Raw genomic sequence first — 20,763 nt, 5'->3', positions numbered from 1 at the left:
AAATTATCAAGGTTCTATCTCAGCTTTATATATACATAATGAGTCTGTGCCAAGGAGTTCCAAGGACTCACAACCTTCAGACAGAAGAAATTCGTCCTCATCTCGGTCTTAAATTGGTGCCCCTTTATTCTGAGAGTTTACCTGCTGGTCATATACTCTGCCAGAAGGGGAAACATTATCTCAGCACTTATACTGTCAAGCCCATTAAGGATCCTACCTGTTTCAATGAGATCACCTCACTAGTGAATAACCACTATTCATACAGCTTTGACTTCAACTTTGCCAGAATACACAATGCTTTCAAAACGGATGCCTTTCTTTTCTTTATTAATTTATGGGATGTAGGTATTGCTTGTCCAAGCCAGCATGTGTTCCCAATCCCTAATTGCCCTTGAGCTGAGTGGATTGCATGGGGCATTTACGATGGCAGTTTCAGGTGAACCAAATTGTGGTTGGTCTGGAGGCTGGTGTAGGGTCAAGGCTGGGTGAAGATGGCTGGTTTCTCTTCCAGAACAGAATCAGTGAACCAGTTGGGATTTTATAACAATCAATGGTCACTGTCATTGAAGGAGCCTGGGGTTTGATGCCCTCCAGTTACAGAGTCATAATGTTGTTCAGCATGGAAACAGACCCTTTGGACCAACTCATCCATGCCAACCAGATTCCCAATTTGACCTAGTCCCATTTGCCAGCATTTGGGCCATATTTCTCCAAACACTTCCTGTTCACATATCCATCCAGATGCCTTTTTAAAAAAGGCAGCATCATTAGAATCTTCATTAGATAATAGGAGACTGGTGGGAGGGGGGTGGTCCTGATTGAGATCTGCAAATTCATGAAGGATATAGACAGGGTAGATAGAGACAAGCTTTTTCCCAGGGTGAGGGATTCAATAACGAGAGGTCATGCGTTCAAGGTGGGAGCTGAAAAGTCAAGGGGGATACACATGGAAAGTACTTTACATAGAGGGTGGTAGGTACCTGGAACACGTTGCCAGCAGAGGTAGTAGAGGCAGGCCCGGTAGATTCAGTTAAGTTGCGTCTGGCCAGATACATGAGTAGGTGGGGAGCAGAGGGATACAGATCCTTAAGAATTGAGTGATAGGTTTAGACAGTGGATTTGGATCAGCTCAGGCTTGGAGTGGAGAAGGGCCTGGTCCTGGCTGTAAATTTTCTTTGTTCTTAAATGTTGTAATTGTACCAGCCTCCACCGCTTCCTCTGGCAACTTGTTCCATAATCGCACCACTCTCTGCGTGAAAAAGTTACCCCTCAGGTCCTTTTTAAATCTTTCCACTCTCACTTTAAACCTATGCCCAGCTAGTTCTGGACTTCCCCACCCCAGGAAAACAAGTTCGTCTATTCACCCTGTCCATGCTCCTCATGATTTTATAAACCTATATAAGGTCATCCCTCAGCCTCCAAAGCTACATTGAAAACAACCCCAGCCTATTCAACCTCTCCCTATAGCTCATCCCCTCCAACCCTGGCAACATCCTTTTGAGTTTAACAACACTTTCCCTGTAGTGAGGCGACCAGAATTATACGCAGTATTCTAAAACGGCCTCACCAACGTCCTGTACAGCTGCAACATGACATCCATTCATATCATACCCCAGTTAGTAGAGGTTACCATAAATATAAGTGAAAAAGGGGATAGGTGGGTAGGAGGGAGTGTTATGAGGAGGTTGTCTGTTGCTGCTGATGATGGACACAGCCAACACAGAGGAACCAATCAATAAATGTACATAGTGTAAGCAAACCCATCGAGGGTTTCGGATATACCCAGACTCACTGGTGATGCTATTTACTTCTGTTACTGTTTCCATGGGGTGTGGGTGTTACTGACCAGGCCAGCAATTCTAACTGACCTTGAACTGAATCGCTTGCTAGACCATTGCAGATGGCTGGTGTCACTCAACCCTACTGCGGTGTGCGTGGAGCTGCATGTAGGCCATGACCTTTTGAATGTTGCAGCAGGATCGAAGGACCGAATAGCCTGCTCCTGCTCCGAATTCCCATGATCTGACGAAAGTAATTAAAAATCACATGGTCCACAATTGTTGTAGCCAATGGAGAATGAAATGTCTGGCATCAAACTGAACGCCTGGCTTTCTCACGTTAAAAAAAAGAAACCCCATCAGCACCCCTGGAAATTTACCACAACAAAAAAAAAGTGAAGTAAACTTTGTCTGAGAATGCCAAGAGGCAATGGTTTATTAAAGAAAGTAACCACAGTTTGCAGTTAAATTGAGATTCTAGCACCGTATTTATTAAAGTATTCTTTCATGAAGTATGGGCATCACTGGTACGGTCAGCAATCGCTGCTTATCCCTAAATGCCCTTTGACTTTCAGTGGCTTGCTCACTCTTTCAGTTGGCCATTCAGAGTCGCACACCTTGCTGTGGGCCGAGAGTCACATGTAGGCCAAGCAGTAGATTTCCTGATCTAACAACTCATTAATAAACCAGGTGGGTTTTAAATGATAACCCTGTTTAAAGTTCACGGTCACGATCACAGCGATTAGTTGGATATTCCAGGTTTATTAATTAAAGCCAAATGGACTTGCGGTGAGGGGATTTGAATCCACAATCCTCAGAACAGGAACTACCCGCCCAGTGACATTGCCAATACACCAGCATCTCCCCTGAGAAACACATGTCAACTAATTCGATCAACTAATCACTAATTGCTCTATTGGTCGTGATCCTGTATACAAAGACGAGGCCACTCACACGTGAAAAGGGACATGGCATCATATTTATGTGTGGCCTGAGCAAGCCTTTCTCACACGCAGAGTTGGACTTCATCATGTTTCCTCATCACCATGGAAACTGACTTTTCTTAACCAGGTTACAGCTCTTGAAATATCAGCGTCCAGTCTCAGAATAAGGTTACAAGGTCAAAAGCTGGATGGGTAGTTCCTATTCCAAATAGTGCCATGGCCCAGTATCCCCATCACAATACTTTGCCACATTCCCAGACACTCCAACCTATGCTCCAACCTAGGGTGGCACGGTAGCACAGTGGTTAGCACTGCTGCCTCACAGCGCCTGAGACCCAGGTTCAATTCCCGACTCAGGTGGCTGCCTATGTCGAGTTTGCACATTCTCCCCGTGTCTGCGTGGGTTTCCTCCGGGTGCTCCGGTTTCCTCCCACAGTCCAAAGACGTGCAGGTCAGGTGAATTGGCCATGCTAAATTGCCTGTAGTGTTAGGTAAGGGGTAAATGTAGGGGTATGGGTGGGTTGCGCTTCAGCGGGTCAGTGTGGACTGGTTGGGCCGAAGGGCCTGTTTCCACACTGTAAGTAATCTAATTTAATCCAATCTCCACAGGTTAAGATCATGGAACGACATAGTATTTCCAGCTCAGGAACATGCCATTTGGCTCAACTGCTCTACTTCCACCCAGCATATGCCTCCATTCAAACTGTTACTCAGCAGGACAGTATTATATGTGAATCTTGCTCAATAGATTGCTGATGCTGATGCATTTTGGTTTAACTCATCAGGATAACTGCGAGATTGCCAAAAATGGAAAGATCACAAACAATTTATACAACAGGATAGCAGGGCGCTGATTGGGTGTCAAGTCACCTCCAATTTGCTGAGACTTTCTCCTGTGTGGCTGCAGAAAAGCCTTGACCAATCAGAGTTGACTAAATCAGCACCCTTCTCCTTGTTTAGATTGGTTGGAATTTGGCATTCTTGCATGTGTCCTGAATATAAGATGAAAATCTTCAGCAATACCTCTCCCTTTCCGGTGAAATCCTTCATTTAATTATGCATTTATTTAATTTCTCCTCAGATGACAGGATCAATACATCCGATGTAATAACCACCACTATTTCTAATGACGGCAGAGAGGATGTGCTCTCATCTTACCTGTGTTCATCCTTCGCTTTGGAGATTTCATGCTCCTGGATCTACCCGCCGCTGAGTTTCCGTTTTCACTCATGGAGTCCTGGGCGGAAGATGCGCTTCCCGTGGCCTCGCTGTCCCTGATCATGCTCTCGTAGCCACTGCTGCCCCCGCTGTGGTAGAACAAGGCAGTTTTGCCCATGGCTGGGGGGAGTTCACCACTCAGCACGCTGCTGTTGTCACTGCCATGGCCACTGCTACACCGGTGAGGTTTCCGGGGGGGCGTGACTTTGCTGTAGGGCGATGGGAGGGCCTGAGGGGGGGACTTCTCGCCCGAGTGCGGGCTCCACTTCTCCGACTCTGCGCTGCCTCGCTGCTGGCTGCCCCTGGCTGCCGCGCTCCCCTGGAGCAGCTCGGAGATCCTGCCATTGACGGCTCTCAGGGGCAGCTTGGCCACGATGCTGGACCCTCTGCTTTGCTTGCTGCTCAGTGACTGGGTGGACCACGACATGTTCTTGGAGTTGGACGGCATGCTGGAGCTGCGGCCGACGGACTGAGGCAGCGACTTGGTGGAGAAGCTCAGCGTCTTTGTGGTGGACGCTGAAAGGCTCCGTGACTTGGGGCCAGCCAGGAGCAGCTTGCTGACCGCCGACATCTTGGAGGCACTGGACTTTGGGGAGGTGCCCAGTGATGGCGGAGTGCAAGGCTGCGTGGGCGAAGACACGGCGGCGCGATTCAAACTCCGGCCCGTACGAGGCATCGTGCTGTCGCGGGGCGCACTGACCTTTGACCCCATGGACGTCAAGCTCCCCGCCCTCTCCAAAGACAGGCACTCGTACTGGCCAGCATACCGCCTGTTGAGGGAGTTAGGCCGGCTGGTGAACAGCTCGTCTTTCCCACTGCTCGCTTTGCTACAATTCTCCAAGTTGGGGGCCTTGGCTTTGAAGGGGACACTGCCTTCATCTGGTGTAGCTGCCGACGTCGGTGTAACCTGGGTCAAGGAGCTGCTGCCGGCCGGCGTGTGCTGGACACTGGCTCTGTTCCTCTGATCGAGGCTTGACTTCCTGACGGGGGGCAGCGGGGGCATCCCTTTGGGTCGGGAGGGCAGCAGGCTGTGCTTGCTGGGGGAGCCCACCCTCCTCTCCAGGGTGGCCTTAGGGCTGCAGGGGGTGGACGCCTGCGACATCGTGGCTGAGGTGCTGCTGCTCTCTGCCGAGAGGCACAGCGGCCTGAGGGAGGCGCCTTCCAGCTGGTCTTGTTTGGCCAGCAGCGGGCGCTGCAGTGCCCGGGACAGGTTGCCCTCCTTTGGACTGTCCAACGAGAGGGTGGAGCTCTGGCTGCAGGAAGTGGTCAGTGCCATCTCACAGCCATCCACCACCCTCTTGGCCGGATCTCCCCGCACGGGGGAGACGGGGGTTTCAGCCCTGCTCTCCGCTGAGGTCAGCTTCTGACTCCCCCCTGGATCAACACTCTCGCTTCCGTCCAGCCCAGCATCCTCCAGCTCGTCCTCTTCCTCCTCTTCGCCGTCTTCCTCCTCCTCCTCCTCCTCGCGCTTCAACCACGGGTCGTCAAAGGTCATGTCCTGCGAGGTGCCGGCAGCTTTGCCATGGCGATGGTGGGGGGACACGGGAGGGCAGCGGACAGACGCCAACATGTCACTCTGGCCGGGGAAATGCATTGGCTTCAGCCTGATGCAGGGGTGCACTGAAATGTTCGTCTTGATGGGAAAACAGCCCTCGGCCCTGGGCAGTCCCGAGGCGTTCGATATTCTAACTGTCGTCTTCCCCAGCGCCGCGATCTTGCAGTTCTGGTTGGCAGCGATCTGGTACAGGCCTTTGGCCTCTCCGGTCTTCTCCGACATGCTGAAGAACTTGTCCATGACGGAGTACTTCCCACTCCGCGTGTACGCCACACACTCCTCCTGGTGACTGCCTGCCACATCCAGCAGTGAGGGGTCGGCCAAGGCTTCACCGTTGCCGCTGCAGGTCTGGGTGACAAAACTGTGGCAGGACTGCTCGCCATCACTCCCAGTGCTCATCTCACTCAGCCAGGAGCTAATGGACGAGCGACGGCTGCTGGAAACCAAGACTTTCTCGTCAAGGCCTGGCTTGGGGAACGGCAGGAACTTGGTGATGCTGACTTCGGAGAAGGGGCTAGCAGTCGAATAGCAGTCCAGGTCCTCGTTGATGCTGCTGATGATGCTGACAGGCCTGGAGCCTGAGGCTAAGGCCTGCACCGAGCAGTCGCTATTGAAGCTGATGATACTCGTGGGGCGCCCGTTCTCCAGGATGCCGCTGATGGTCAACTCCTCGACCAGAGTGAACACCAGTTCGTCCTCCCCGTTCAGTTCCAGGGGCTGCTGCAAGGTGACTGTGGCCCGGCTCATCATTTCGGTCTTGCCGTTGTCCGCCAGTTCCTGCTCCTGGTCTGAGAATGCAGCGTCCTGCGAGTCCTGGGTGCCCGAAGACACAGGTCTCTTCACCACTTGGGGGCTCATTCCCACAGGGGCCGCCCTGATTTCAGGCTGCTCTAGGAGCTCACCGCAGGCCCTCCTGCAGTCCCTGGTCGGTGTCTGGGGTGGGGGAGGAGCTGTGCTCAGCAACGACCCCTTCTGGGTGTACACCTTGCAACGCTGGGAGGGTGAATGTTGGGGCTTGTAGTCAGAGCTCTTTGAGAGGCTTGCTATCCCAAGCCTTGGGGAGCCCATGGGTCTGGGTTTAACCTCCGCACTGCCGCTACTGTGTGGGACCTCCTTGGTGCTCTGACCCTTTGACATGTTCAGTTGAGTGCTGCTGCCTCCCATGACACTCCTGGGGGAGGGTGGCGCGGAACCACCACTGCCTTGCGGCACAGGGGATTGGGCGGCCTGAGGTCGCAAGACGCCAGGACCCGCATCCTCTGCGTTCTCCTCAGGAGCCCAGTGTGCTGAGTTCAGTCCCAGCCCTTGTTGGGCCTCTGCCCTCTGGGCCTGCGCCTCCTCGCCCTTCCCAGGCTGCTCGCTGCAAGGAAGCTCCTCAAAGGGGAACCTGTCAGGCTCCTCGCTGCCATCGATGCACTCAAGCCGCTCCTGCAGCTCAGCAAAGGTATTGCACTTCAGGCAGTCCTTCTCAGGGAGTACTGGCACAGGCTCAGTGCCAACCTCGGGCCTTGCCTCATTCTTGTTCTTCTGCAGCGAGGGAATAATGGGCACAAAGTCGGGCGGCCCCTCGTTGTCGGTCAGCTCCTTATCACTCAGGGCGGTGCCATTGGGGCCCACGTAAATGACAGTGTCGCATGATTGCTCGCTGCTGGAGGAGTAGTCTGGGTCACTCGACAAGTTTAAGATGGGGAGGTCCGGGTCCCCTGCTCCTCGCGGGTGGAACGGTCGGAGTTGTGTGGGCCGACGCATCCTTCCTTCCTCGCAGGAACTCTCGCCCCCGGATGAACTGGAGGTGTACTGCAGTCAGAGAGCAGAAGACAGTGAGTGATTAACTGTGTACAAACCCCAACTCCAATTACCACTTAGAACATGCAATTAAGGGGAGGCGATGACCTAGTGGTATTATCACTGGTTAACCCAGAGACCGAAGTAATGTTCTGGGGACCTGGATTCAAACCCTGCCACGGCAGATGGTGGAAACTGAATTCAATAATAATCTGGAATTATGAATCTAATAATGACCATGAATCAATTGTTGGAAAATCCCATCTGATTCACTAATGTCCTTCAGGGAAGGAAACTGTCATCCTTACCCGGTCTGGTCTACATGTGATTTCAGACCCACAGCAAGGTGGTTGACTCTGAACTGCCCTTTGGGCAATTAGGGATGGGTAATAAACATGGTTGAGCCGGTGACACCCTCATCCCATGAATGAATAAAGGAAAACAAATCACATTGTGCATACTAGTCTTTCCTTAAGTGAGAAATATTTCACGAGCAAATATTTTTATAATCTCATTCACGGGATGAGGTCATCGTTGACTGAATCACCATTTATTGTCCATCTCTAATTGCCCAGAGGGCAGTTAAGAATGAACCATACTGCTGTGGGTCTGGAGTCACGTGTAGAGCAGAGCAGGCAAGGATGAGAGCTTCCCTCCCTCAAGAATACCAGTGAAGCAACTGAGCCTTTGCAAGAATTGACAACAGTTTTAGTGCCATCCTGAGGTTCTTCATTCCAGACTGATTTTTTTTTCTCCAGAAAACGACAACAGAATGAGGAGTTGACCATTGAAAACTGGGATGGAGAAAAATCTCTTCACTGAGAGGATGGTGAGTCTCTGGAAGTTCCTGTTCCAAAGGGCTCAGCCATTGGATGTATTCAGGACAGAGGTAGACAGATGTCCAGAGACGGGCAGTTTACAGATATGGAGATTACGTGGGTAAGTGGCATTGCGGTTGATGATCAGCCATGAAGTGGAATGGCAGAGTAGACTCCAAAAGGGCTGAATGGCCTCCTCCTGTTCCTACGTTTCCATGGAATTCTGAATTGGAAGTGATGGAACCAGATTCCAACCTGGACTCAGCAGATTGCACTTGCCCTTTTGAATGACATTGTACCAGAGGCCCCTGAATATCGCATGTAAGCTGACACCCAGTGCGGTACCAAACAGGGTGCTGCACTGTCAGAGGTGTCAACTTGCCAATGAGTTGTTAAACTGTGGGTTGGGAGGGAGAGGGATATGTGACCTTCTGCCCTTTGTGTCAAGATCAAAATATCGTACACTGAGAAATGGGGGAGCGGTTCTCCCAATGCAGGCTGTCTGATCATTGCTCACAGAGAGTTAGTTGATGGGATGTTGTGGTGCGTGTAACTGACTGCCAAGTTTGCTAAACCCCTGCAGTGACTACGCCTGTGAGGTACCCTAATGGCTGCACAGTGTTTTGGGGCATGCGGATGCCTGGAGAAGCAGAAATGTTGGTTCTTTTAGCTGAAACACACCACCCACGGGGTGGATTCAGTGGCAGAGCAGGCTGCTAGACCTCCAGGACAAGCACTCCTGCCCTGCCCTGCCCAGGCCCAATGCTGGGCAATGGGGCTGTGAACCCCTGGTCACTGCCTGTCCATGGGCCACATTGACATGTAGGAAATGGTGGGACACAGCCTGGCCCATGTTAACAAATCCATGCCGTGAACAGGCAGAGGATGAATTGTGGTTATTGTAGGATGGCATGAAAACATACTGAGACATGCTGTATGCAATTTACACCAGCCTTTGATTTATCGCAAAGAGAGATTACAAAGTATTATGAAGCTGTCATAAGGAAGGAACCCCTTTCCAGTTATTTTCACCATGCCCATTTACTAACGGACAGCAGCTACTGGATCCTCAGATGGGCAGACATCTGTATTTTGTGGCCAGGAATGAGAACAGAACAGGCCATTTTCCTATTACAAACACAGTGTTTTAGAAAAATAAGGAAGTTTTGTTTCCCAGAGGAATGTAAACTAATTTTCCAATAAATGCAGGTAAGCAGAGAGCTGTCATCCCAAGCACCATGAACAGCTGGTTATGGTCATGGAGTTCATAGAGATGTACAGCACAGAAACAGACCCTTCAGTCCAACTCGTCCATGCCGAGCAGATATCCTAAATTAATCTAGTCCTATTTGCCAGCATTTTGCCCACATCTCTCTGAACCCTTCCTATTCATATACCCATCCAGGTGCCTTTTAAATGCTGTAATTGTACCAGCCTCCACCACTTCCTTTGGCAGCTTCTTCCATACACGCACCACCCTCTGCGTGAAAAAGTTGCCCCTTAGGTCCCTTTTATATCTTTCCCCTCTCACCCTAAACCTATGCCCTCTAGTTCTGGACTCCCCCCAACCTAGGGAAAAGACCTTGTTTATTTACCCTATCCATGTCCCTCATGATAGACCTCTATAATGTCGGAAAGGATTCAGACAATTGATCGATGTAGGGGAATCTACCAGGCCCTGGAATTAGGGTGTACCAACACGTACTCAAGAGCAGAGGGCAGACGTCATTGGGGCATTCCTCATTGGGTGGTCCTCATTGGGCTGTCTTCATTGGGCCTCCCTCATTGGGCCATCCTCATTTGGCAGTCCTCATCAGGTGGTTCTCATCGGGAGGTCCTTATTGGGCAGCCCTCATCATGGGTCCTCAATAGGCAGTCTTCATCAGGTGGTCCTCATCGGGTGGTCTTCATTGGGCCATCCATGTAGGCAGCAGGCCTTGTCAGAAAGAGCTGTCTTCTCCAAGTGGAAGATGGACCAGAAGAAGAAAAGAAGGATGACCCAGGGAAGAGTTCCTCACCACCTTGGTGAGAGTGCAGGATGTTGCTTTCACATTTTAACTAGGCTGACACATTCCATGCCCAGAGCCTCTGGAATTGGTGCACAATCCCCAACTGCCAGGGTCTGCTGCCAATGAATTGAGGCGTGTGTGTTTTGCAATTAAACTGGCAAAGTCAGATCCCACCTTTCCTTCCAGGTAGCCATGGTGACATGCCCCATTTCATCCACTCAGCTCAGCCACTCAGCAACAGCTTCAGACTGAGAGATGAACGTTTGCCAGGAGATCTCCCCTGCTGTCCTGTGAATAATGACCACCAGTTCTATGACACCTACTCAAGATAGCAGATAGGATTTACATGATCCACATCCAGTACTCCCTCAGTAATGGAGCGTCAAGCCAGGAGGATTTTTCTTTGTGTTCCTTCCTGGGACGAAGGTGCCATTGGCAATATCCAATGTCCTCTAGGGAAGGAAATGTGTAGTCCTTACCTAGTCTGGCCTGCATGTGCTTCCAGACCCACATCCCCACCTGAATCTTTGTTGTACTAAGTCAAGTGCACCAACTGGCTTTTACATGCCCACACAGGATCTCATCATGCCATAGTTAGTTGATAATTACAGGGTGAAAGAGGCACACTACACTTCAGTCTAAAGTAGGTTATCATCTCCTCAGAGCAGTGTTATGTACAAGTAACAATTACTCATATTTGAACATCATTGGCAGTGTATAGCCAGATTATGGCCTGTTGTGTACAGCCAATGAATACCCCTCAGATGTGCAGACAGCAGTTCAGGGAAAATCACATTGCAATGGGTCTGGAGTCACATGCAGGCCAGACCAGGTAGGGATGGCAGATTGCTGTCCCTAAAGGGTATTAGTGAACCAGGCAGGATTTACAACAATTGACTGTGGTTAAACAGCCAGTAAAAGGCTAACATTTTATTCCAGACTTTCTTTTATTGAATTCAAGTTTCAGTAGTGGGATTTGATCTTATGGCCTATGAGCATAGTGTATTTTACTAATCTAGTGCTAATACCAATGCTGGAGCGATTAAAATCCTGACTATGCCTGGACCACATGCATAGAAATGGGTTCAAGATGGCGGCTCATCATTACCTTCTCAAGGGGCAGTTTGGATTGGGCAACGAATGCAGGCCTATGCCAGCCACACCCCAATCCCAGGAGATAATTTTCAAATAAAGTGATTCCGAAGAGGAAGAGCGAAGGTTATTAGACAAGAGCAGTTCAAAGAATGTTTATTTGACTAATACCTGGAATGAGTGGATTGTCTTGTGAAACCCTACAGACTGGCTAGGCCTGTATCCTCTTGAGTTTAGAAGAGTCAGAGGTGACTTAATTGAAACATATAAGATCCTGAGTGGACCTGAGTGGATGGATGTGGAAATGATGATTCCTCTTATGGGTCAATCTAGAAACAGGGGTCACAGTTTAAAAATAAAGGGGTTGTCCATTTCAAACAAGATGAGGAAACTTTTTTTTGTTTTAGAGGGTTGAGAGCCTTTGGAAACCTTTTCCTCAAAAGGCAGTTGATGCAGAATTTTTAAACGTTTTTAAGCAGTGAGATTCTTGATGACTGAAAGATTATCCGGGATACGCAGGAATGTACAGCTGAGCCTAAAAGCAGACCAGCCACGATCTAATTGAATGGCAGAGCAGGGTGGAAGGGCCGAGTGGTCTGCTCTTGTTCCTTGTTTACACTGCCTTGGGAAAGCAGCCAGCATAATCACAGACCCCTCCCACCCCGGTTATAACTCTCTTCCACCATCTTCCATCGGGCAGAAGATGCAGAAGTTTGAAAACACAGACCAACAGATTCAAGAGCAGCTGTTATCAGACGTCCAAACGGACATCTTGTATATTGGAGTTGATCTTTCTCTATAACTTCTCTGTAAGTGTAACACAACATTCTGCATTCTGCTCAGTTACCCTGACGTACCTATGTAAGGTATGGTTTGTCTGAACAGCATGGAACACAATACTTTTCACTCTATCTCGGTACGGGTGACAATAATAAATCAAACCAAATCAAATTATGGAGGGATGTGAACACAAGAATAAGAATTTGAAACTTCAGATCAGAGGGTCAGAAATGAGAATTGTTTTCAGCCTCCCAGCCTGACAATTTAACTCAGTCATTACAATATACACTCACGTGATCGCGAGGATAAATAAACAGTTAGACAGCTGAACACCATGTGTGACCTGGTTTTATAAGTATGCAGAGCTCTCGCGTACCTTTGTCTTCTTCTTCTTCATTCGGAGGACCCGCGAGGCGATCTGGATGGTGGACAGGGTTTCAGAGTAGTTGCTGGAGGAAGCCGAGATGTGGGCGATCATGGTGGTTCGGCAATTCAGGTTGCCGAGAGATTCCCGCAGCAACATGGTGAGCTTGCTCTCCCTGAAATGGTAAAGCAACAAGATGGCACTGAATAACCTGAGGCATTTACTGCCACCACATGTAAGATTGGTGGGGTGTTGTGGGGTGGTGGTCTGATTGGTGGTGGTGCTGGTTTGCTGAGATGATGTATCCCTTTGCATGAGACAACAGACCTACGGGACACCGTTTAAAAGTTACAGCCCTCCCACAGAAGACAGAGATGAGGGGATTTTCTTCTCTTGGAGATTGAGAGTCTATGGAACTCACTTCACCAGAGAATGGAGATGAGGCCACTGTGTATTTTTTAAGGCAGAGATAGATAGTTTCTTGATTAATAAGGGTTATTTGCAAATGTGTGTTTGAGGTTACAATCACATCAGAGTCGAGAGTGTGTTGCTGGAAAAGCACAGCAAGTCAGGCAGCATCCGAGAAGCAGGAAAATCAATGTTTCAGGCATAAGCCCTTCATCACTTTCTCCTAGTTACAATCACATCAGCCAGATCTTATTGAACAACACAGCAGGCTCAAGGGGCTGAATGGCCTACTCCTGCCCCTCAGAAATGTGCATGCTCACAAAATCACACACACCTCTGAGTGATGTAGAGGGACTGCAAAAGGTGGAAGAAAAAAAAAAGAGAGGGTTATCATAATCTGGAAAGATTGAAAAGGCTGCGACACACAAAATTCCTCACTAAAGGTTTATAATGTCCAGGAAAAAAAAACTGACATCAAGTTTGTGATGCCCAGAGAAAATACTGAATAGTGACAATATAGAGATCATCAAGATTATTCTGTGGATGAGTTTGACAGGGCAATGTAGAGATGATGCTTCCATACCTGGGGGAAACTAGAACCAAAGGGCACATGTATAAGATGGTCACTAATACAGTGAATACAGGTTACTCAGAGTGGCTAGAATGTGCAACTCACTAGCACAAGGAGTTGGTGAGGTGAATAAGACAGAGGCATGGGATGGTGGGGACAGACACCCGAAGGAAAAAGAAATTGAATTATATGTTGATGGGATCAGTTGGTGGGGCTGGAAGGAGACTTTTGTGGAACTTACATAGATCAGTTAGTATGTTGCAAACATGCTGTGAAACCTAAGAATTGACCATCGGACTTAGAGGAAGATTAAATTGATATCAAACTTTCCTTAAACTATATCGATTTCATTCAAAATGATATAACTATAACTTTCTGGTGTTTTCCTCTCTCTTGGAGGAAGAATGCATCTATTTAATAAATATCATAGCTCTCAGTCTCACACATACACTGATACACACACATAATGACACAGACACACATACACACAATGACACAGATACATCTACACAAACACTGACGCAGTTACAGATGCACATAAAACATATGCTCACACACAGACACACAAACACACACTGATGCCTGCTGACACACACACATACTGACACAAACAGGCTGGCCCACACAAACACACACTGACACACAAACATGTACGCACCAATATCCTCACTGAAGTTTACAATGTCTTGAGCACTGCATAAATTCTATATTGCAAAGATTTCGAAGCTAAAACCTCTCTCTGTGACATTCCTGCCTTGCTGTTTGTTGAGTATGGAAGAGCTTTCTTGTCATGTCGAAACTTTGCTTATTGCTTGGCTGAATATTTCACATAGTTGCTCAATCACTCACCATGGGTCCCGCATCTGCTGCATGCGAAAGACTTTCACTAGGTTCAATGAGAGTCTGATTACTCATGTAAAAATAATAAACACCACCAGTTTCAGTTTGCCAACCTCTCAGGTTCACTGGGAGCAGTCTAGATTTGATTCTTTTTTCATTCTGTTCTCCTAAAACTCGACTCGTCTTGAACCCCATCAACACCAACACTGCATGGTGGCAATAACAGCTACCATGGCATCTCTGTCCCTTCATGCCCTTTTCTCAGAGATAACCTTCTAACCACTACTTAGATTGTGGGTGGCCCATGCCCTTTGACCTCTCAGCCTAGTAACATATCTATCTTGGAAAATCATATTGTGCCTTTTTATCAATGCTCTTCAGGATCACACACTGAGGCATAAAAATCAGTTAAGATACACTCCCACTATCATGATCAGAATGGTCCTCTCACCTCGATCCAATCTCCCAGGAGGCCTGGAGGGCGGTCAGAGAAAAGTTCCCAAAAATCTTTTCCTCTCCAAGTCGGCCTGTGTTTTAATCTCCCAGGAGATAATAATGTGAGTTTACTTTCATTTATTCATTGTTTGGATGTGTGTATCATAGCTGCCCTTGAGCCGCACTGTTGAACCACTGCTGACTGTTTGGTATAAGCAGACTGCGGCACTGGGAGGGAGGGAGTTCTGTGATTTTGACCTCACAACATTGAAGGAATGGCAATATATTTCCAAGTCAGGATGGTGAGCGGCTTGGAGGGGGGTCTTGTGGGTGGTGGTGCTCCTATATATTTGCTGCCCTTGTCCTTCTGGATGGCAATGGTCATTATTTTGAAGATGCTGTCAAAGGAGCCTTGGTGAATTACTGCAGTGCATCTTGTAGATGGTACACACCACTGCTTCAAGTGTTATTGGAGGAACTGGATGTTGAAGGTGGTGGATGGAGTGCCAAATAAGCAGGTTGCTTTCTCCTGGAAGGTGTCGAAGTTTGCATTTCACACTATGTGTGGTTTTAGGTCTGGGATGCATTGCCTGGAAGTTTGGTGAGGGCAGGTTGAATTGAGGCATTCAAGCACATGCAAAGGTATACAGAATTGCACTAGGATGCTTATTTGCAGAACCAGTGCAGACACAATGGGCCAAATGGTCTCCTTCAGCACCATAACGTTTTTAGAAAATTGAGTGTTTTGTTAGAGCTGTGCTCATCCAAGCAAATGAATAATATTCTCTCCTACTCCTGTTTTTTAGAGCAGTGGGTGTTGTCTATATCATGATGCAACATAAATATGGATTATGGTGGGGGGGGGGGCGCAGGTTGGATGAATAAGCAGATTGTTTTCTATCTGATATGATCTGTGGGTTTGTAAGTGCGACATTTATTAGAAATGATTCTGTCCACAGTTGTCATCTCCAAATCTGTCTACCTCCCAAACGGCAGCTTGTGCATATAGCATCCTCTTGCAGCTTACGCGGGAGAAGAAATGATGACAATACTGTCCTGTAAACTGGCTGATTCATCTTGAAGGTGTTTAACAAAGAGTAGCAAGCATGACAGGACAAATCTGATACGGAGCTACCAACAAAAGGAGAATACATCAAAATAAACTCTTTCTGTACTTGTTACAAAAAGGGAATGATTTAATCAGGGATATGCCGTGGGCGGCGCGGTGGCACAGTGGTTAGCACTGCTGCCTCACAGCGCCTGAGACCCGGGTTCAGTTCCCGACTCAGGCGACTGACTGTGTGGAGTTTGCACGTTCTCCCCGTGTCTGCGTGGGTTTCCTCCGGGTGCTCCGGTTTCCTCCCACAGTCCAAAGATGTGCAGGTCAGGTGAATTGGCCATGCTAAATTGTCCGTAGTGTTAGGTAAGGGGTAAATGTAGGGGTATGGGTGGGTTGCGCTTCGGCGGGTCGGTGTGGACTTGTTGGGCCGAAGGGCCTGTTTCCACTACTGTAAGTAATCTAATCTAATTTTAACTGCAAAATTTGAACCCTTTTATTCCACTAAACCATGAAGAGAGACAGAATACATAATGATTGATGATTATGATGATATAATATATGATTTTATAAACACTCCCTACTTTTGCCAAGTGCCCTCTTCTCCCTCAGAACATAAAACAGCAACCACACAAGTGTAGAAATATTTCTCCCAGTTATACAAGGACAATGAATAACAGGTGATTTTTCCAAATTAACTCCCAAAGGAAACAAACTCTCTCTTAAATTACAAGAATCAGACACTTAAATAAGTGTCAAAGTTTCTAATGAGATTGAATATGTAACTGAGCAGAAAACAAAGGCTTGGTTTTATCTAGAACTCCTCACCATCTCAGGAGTTCTCAATGTCCTTCAAAGCTAAAGGAATACTTTTGACGTGCATGCCTAGTGTAATGTAGAAAATACTGCAGCCAGCATATACACAACAATATCCCACCAATCACACTGCAATAGTGACCAGAAACCAGAAGTAAAATGACCAGATTATCTGTAATAATTAGTCATAGAGGTCTACAGTGCAGAAAAAGGTCCTTCGGTCCATTGAGTTTGAGTTAGTCAGAAACGAGCACCTAAACCATTCTAATTCCATTTTCCAGCAATTGGCCCATAGCCTTGGCATTGCAAATGCACGTTGTTGTGGTTCTGTTCGCCGAGCTGGGAATTTGTGTTGCAAACGTTTTGTCCCCTGTCTAGGTGACATCCTCCACTGAGGATGTCACCTAGACAGGGGACGAAACGTTTGCAACACAAATTCCCAGCTCGGCGAACAGAACCACAACAACGAGCCCCCGAGCTACAAATCTTCTCCCAAACTTTGAACTGCAAATGCACATCCAAATACTCCATATTATATTGAATATTTGCCAGGGTACCAAGGTAGATTCCCTTTTCAAAATAAAAATGAATGGCTTGGGATCTTTTATATCAACTTGAGAGAGTTGACAGGTTCAATGTTCTCTGAAAGATGACAATTTCAACGTTGTAGCACTCCCACTGTACGGTACTGGGAGGATCAGCTGTGCTTTCTCTAATCGGATCTCTCTAGGGTGGGAGTTGGACTCAGTCATAGCTTTCCAATGGAGAAGCGAGTGGTATCCACGGAGTCACAGATCATCTGTCATCAAGAGGCGTCCCCGGGTGATGGTTAGGAAGTCCCATAGATCTAATCATAACTAGATTGGAAAGGCTTGCCAGGCATGGTGGCTCAGTGGCCAGCACTACTACCTCACAGCACCAGGGATCCAGGTTCGATTCTAGCCTCAGGTGACTGTGTGGAGTTTGCACATTCTCTCTGTGTCTGCATGGATTTCCTTCCACAATCCAAAGATGTGCAGGTAAGGTATATTGGCCAGGCTAAATTGCCCTACAGTGTTCAGGGATGTGTAGGTTAGGTGCATTAGTCAAGGGTAAATGTTGGAGAATGGGTCTCTGTGGGTTACTCTTCGGGGAGTTGATGTGGACTTGTTGGGCCAAATGGCCTGTTTCCACAGTGTAGGGACTCTATGATTCAAGAGGCATCTGCTGAGGGATGTAATATTGATATTTTAAGTCAATAACCTTGCATTAGAATGCTGAAAGGTGAAAATTTATATTAGTAATAACTCTGGAACATCCCTAACTTCAAATTTTAGCAAAGTTTTTCTTTTTCCAATCACCCTGGGATCTGACCTGTTCCCTTGCTGTATTATTCTAAGTTCTATTTCCAGATGACATCCTGGCATTGTTATACAGTACCAACTCCAGTTTGTCACAAAGTAGTCATCGGAATGTTATGATCCAAACCTGGGCTTTCATCTGCTGAATGGCACTATATTAAAGTCTTTCTTTCTTCAGATTATAACTTCAAGGATGAGGGATATTCGAATAACCCATCCTAGACATTGGAACTGTGCTCTGACATATTATTTTGGAGATTCCTTAATTTGAGAAAAGCTGCTGTGGGATTCTGATAGCCTTCGTGGGTCAGTGGCCTCTGCTGTTCCACAGTTTCCTTTTGTGTTTTGGTTATTTGGCAACATTGCTTCTTTGAAGATACCCAAGCTCGGCTCAGTCAATGGACCAGTGAGACAGGATGAAGGGGCTGAATGGCCCACTCCTGCTCCTGCATTGCTATGTTCAGGAGAAGTTGTCTCTGGTTTTCTACAGACACAGATCTGGGGCCATCCATTTCCCCAGAGTCTCCTTTATAAAGGAATTCGGTCTCCTGCGGAATTGGTAATTGTGGAATTGGCTCACAAGTAGTCACATCACCAAGAAATCCAGTGCTTGACTTCATAACTCTTCATCAGAAGGATGGTAATGTTTCGTGTTGAAGGTTTTGCATCCTATCATATCTCACTTTTACAGCAGAGAAACAGGCCATTTGGCCCAACAGCTAGATTCTGGCTCAAACCCCCCTCCCCCCTTACCTCAGCTCACCCTTCCCTTCTTCCCTCACTCATGTACTTATCCAACTTCCCTTCAATATATTTCTGCTTTTGTACGCTGACCCTCTGGTCCTCAGGACTCAAGACAACCTTCCTGATATATAGTTCAGGGATTTCAGCCGAAGCTGACACTCCGGTGCAGGTCCTGAGCGAGTGCGTCACTGCTGCAGGTGCCATCTTTCAGACTGTGACATTGAACAGAGGCCTCCATTCTCCCTGTCAGGTTGTTTCCATAGCAACATGTGAGGAACAGCACAGGAAGGCCACTGCACCCCTTCGCTCCACTGGCGCTCTGACCAACATTTATTCTTGGTCCAACAGGACTAAAATAGATGATCTGATCATCAACATATTTGCTGTCTGTGGGAGTACCCAGTAAACAATGGGCGACATGGTGGCTCAGTGGTTAGCACTGTTGCCTCACAGCACCAGGGATCCAGGTTCAATTCCAGCCTCGGGTGACTGTCTGTGTGGAGTTTGCACATTCTCCCCGTATCTGCATGGGGTTTCCTCCAGGTGCTCCAGTTTCCTCCCACAGTCCAAAGATGTGCAGGTCAGGTGAATTGCCCATTAGCCAGAGGGAAATGGGTCAGGGTGGGTTATTCTTCGGAGGTTCAGTGCGAACTTCTTGGGCCGAAGGGCCTGTTTCCACACTGTAGGGAATCTTAAAAAAAAAAATCGGTAGCCATGTTCACATCTAACAACTGTGGACAGTGGGGTGGACACTTGCCTCATCAGCCTGGACCAGGAGGAAGTCTCCGACAGGAGATTGCACACGTACATGAGAGACATTCTGTCCAAAATGGGTTTTGGGGAGGGAATCTGCAATCGGATCCGATTGCTTTATTCTAACGTTGTTAGCGTAGTCTCAATCAACAGGTGAGAATCAGATAGCTTCCCAGTCAGATCTGGAGTCAGGCAGGGCTGCCCTCTCTCTCCTGCCTTGTTTGTGTGCTGTATAGAGCCATTTGCCGAGTCCATCAGGAAGGATGTTACCCTGAGAGGGGTGACTATTCTTGGCAGCAGGGGCCTAGAGGTTAAGGCCTCCCTGTACATGGATGACGTCGCCGTTTTCTGCCCAAATCCACTGTCAGTGCACAGACTCGTGCATCTGTGACCAGTTCGAATGGGCCTCGGGAGCCAAGGTAAGGGCGAAGCAATGTCCTTTGGAATCTGGGCCGACCAATCCTTTATCCCCTTCACCAACAGGAAAGGCCACCTGGAGGTGCTGGGTATTTGGTTCAGAGGGGCTGGAGCGTGCACCAAGTCTTGGGAGGAGCGTGTCACCAAAGTGAGGCAGAAACTGCGCAGATGGGAGCACTGGTCGCTCAACTTTGCAGGTAAAAGCCTGGTCATCAGTTGTGAAGTACTCTCAGTGTTGCTGTACGTGGCACAGGTCTGGCCCATTCCCCATACCCGGGCCATCCCTTACTTCATTTGAAGGTTGAAGATGGACCGTGTCTGAAGTGACATCACATATAAGGATCTGGACAACGGGGGAGGGAACACACCCGACGCTACCCTCACCCTGATGGACACCTTCATGTGTGGCTGCATCAGGCTGTGCATGGATCCCCAGTACACAAACACCAAGTGTCACTACGTACTGACGTTCTACCTGTCCCCAGTGTTGCAAAGGATGGGCCTGGCCTCACTGCTGTGGAACGCTCAGAGTAGTTGGACTGTTCCATGTCAGCTGTCCTTCGTGGAGAAATTTGTGAAGGAAAACACCTTTGAATAAAAGTTCATCAGGAAATGGTCAGCACGTAGCATCCTTCAGACCCTTCAGGAGAAGAAGAGGGCTGATCCTGTCAAGCGGTTCCCTGAGCAGACTGTCAAAGCCATTTGGCAGAATGTCTCATCGCCAGAACATTCCAACAAGCACCAAGACATGACTTGGCTGGTGGTGAGAAGGGCTCTGCCTGTGAGATCCTTCATGCACGCCCGGACTCTCAGCTGCACCGCACGCTGCCCTCGAAGCGGCTGCGGGGGGGACGATATTGTCACACACCTCCTTCTGGAATATGCCTACACAAAGGAAGTCTGGAGAGGAATGCAGTGGTGTTTGTTGAGGTTCGTCCCGAGCAGCTCCATGACGCGGGGCTCCGTGCTCTATGGTCTGTTCCCTGGGACGCACACCGCCTGGAGGATCATCAACTTGGTAAAAGACGCTCTTTGATCT

At 48.2% G+C, this 20,763-nt stretch overlaps 1 protein-coding gene across 1 annotated transcript in view; it reads right to left on the bottom strand.

The window, feature by feature from the left end:
* kif26ba (kinesin family member 26Ba) overlaps positions 1 to 20,763 on the bottom strand; it is a 391,129-nt gene that overhangs the window by 33,510 nt on the left and 336,856 nt on the right. The window contains exons 11-12 of the mRNA XM_060831283.1: positions 12,356 to 12,518; positions 3,881 to 7,292 (exon numbers count right to left, since the gene is read on the bottom strand). Of these exons, the coding sequence (XP_060687266.1) occupies positions 3,881 to 7,292; positions 12,356 to 12,518 (3,575 nt within the window). The remainder of the gene's footprint in view (positions 1 to 3,880; positions 7,293 to 12,355; positions 12,519 to 20,763) is intronic.

The sequence above is a fragment of the Hemiscyllium ocellatum genome, chromosome 10 (genome assembly GCF_020745735.1).
Source record: "Hemiscyllium ocellatum isolate sHemOce1 chromosome 10, sHemOce1.pat.X.cur, whole genome shotgun sequence".
Lineage (NCBI taxonomy): Eukaryota > Metazoa > Chordata > Chondrichthyes > Orectolobiformes > Hemiscylliidae > Hemiscyllium > Hemiscyllium ocellatum.
The sequence above is the reverse complement of the archived record's forward strand: the minus strand, read 5'-3'. Positions and strand labels throughout refer to the sequence as shown.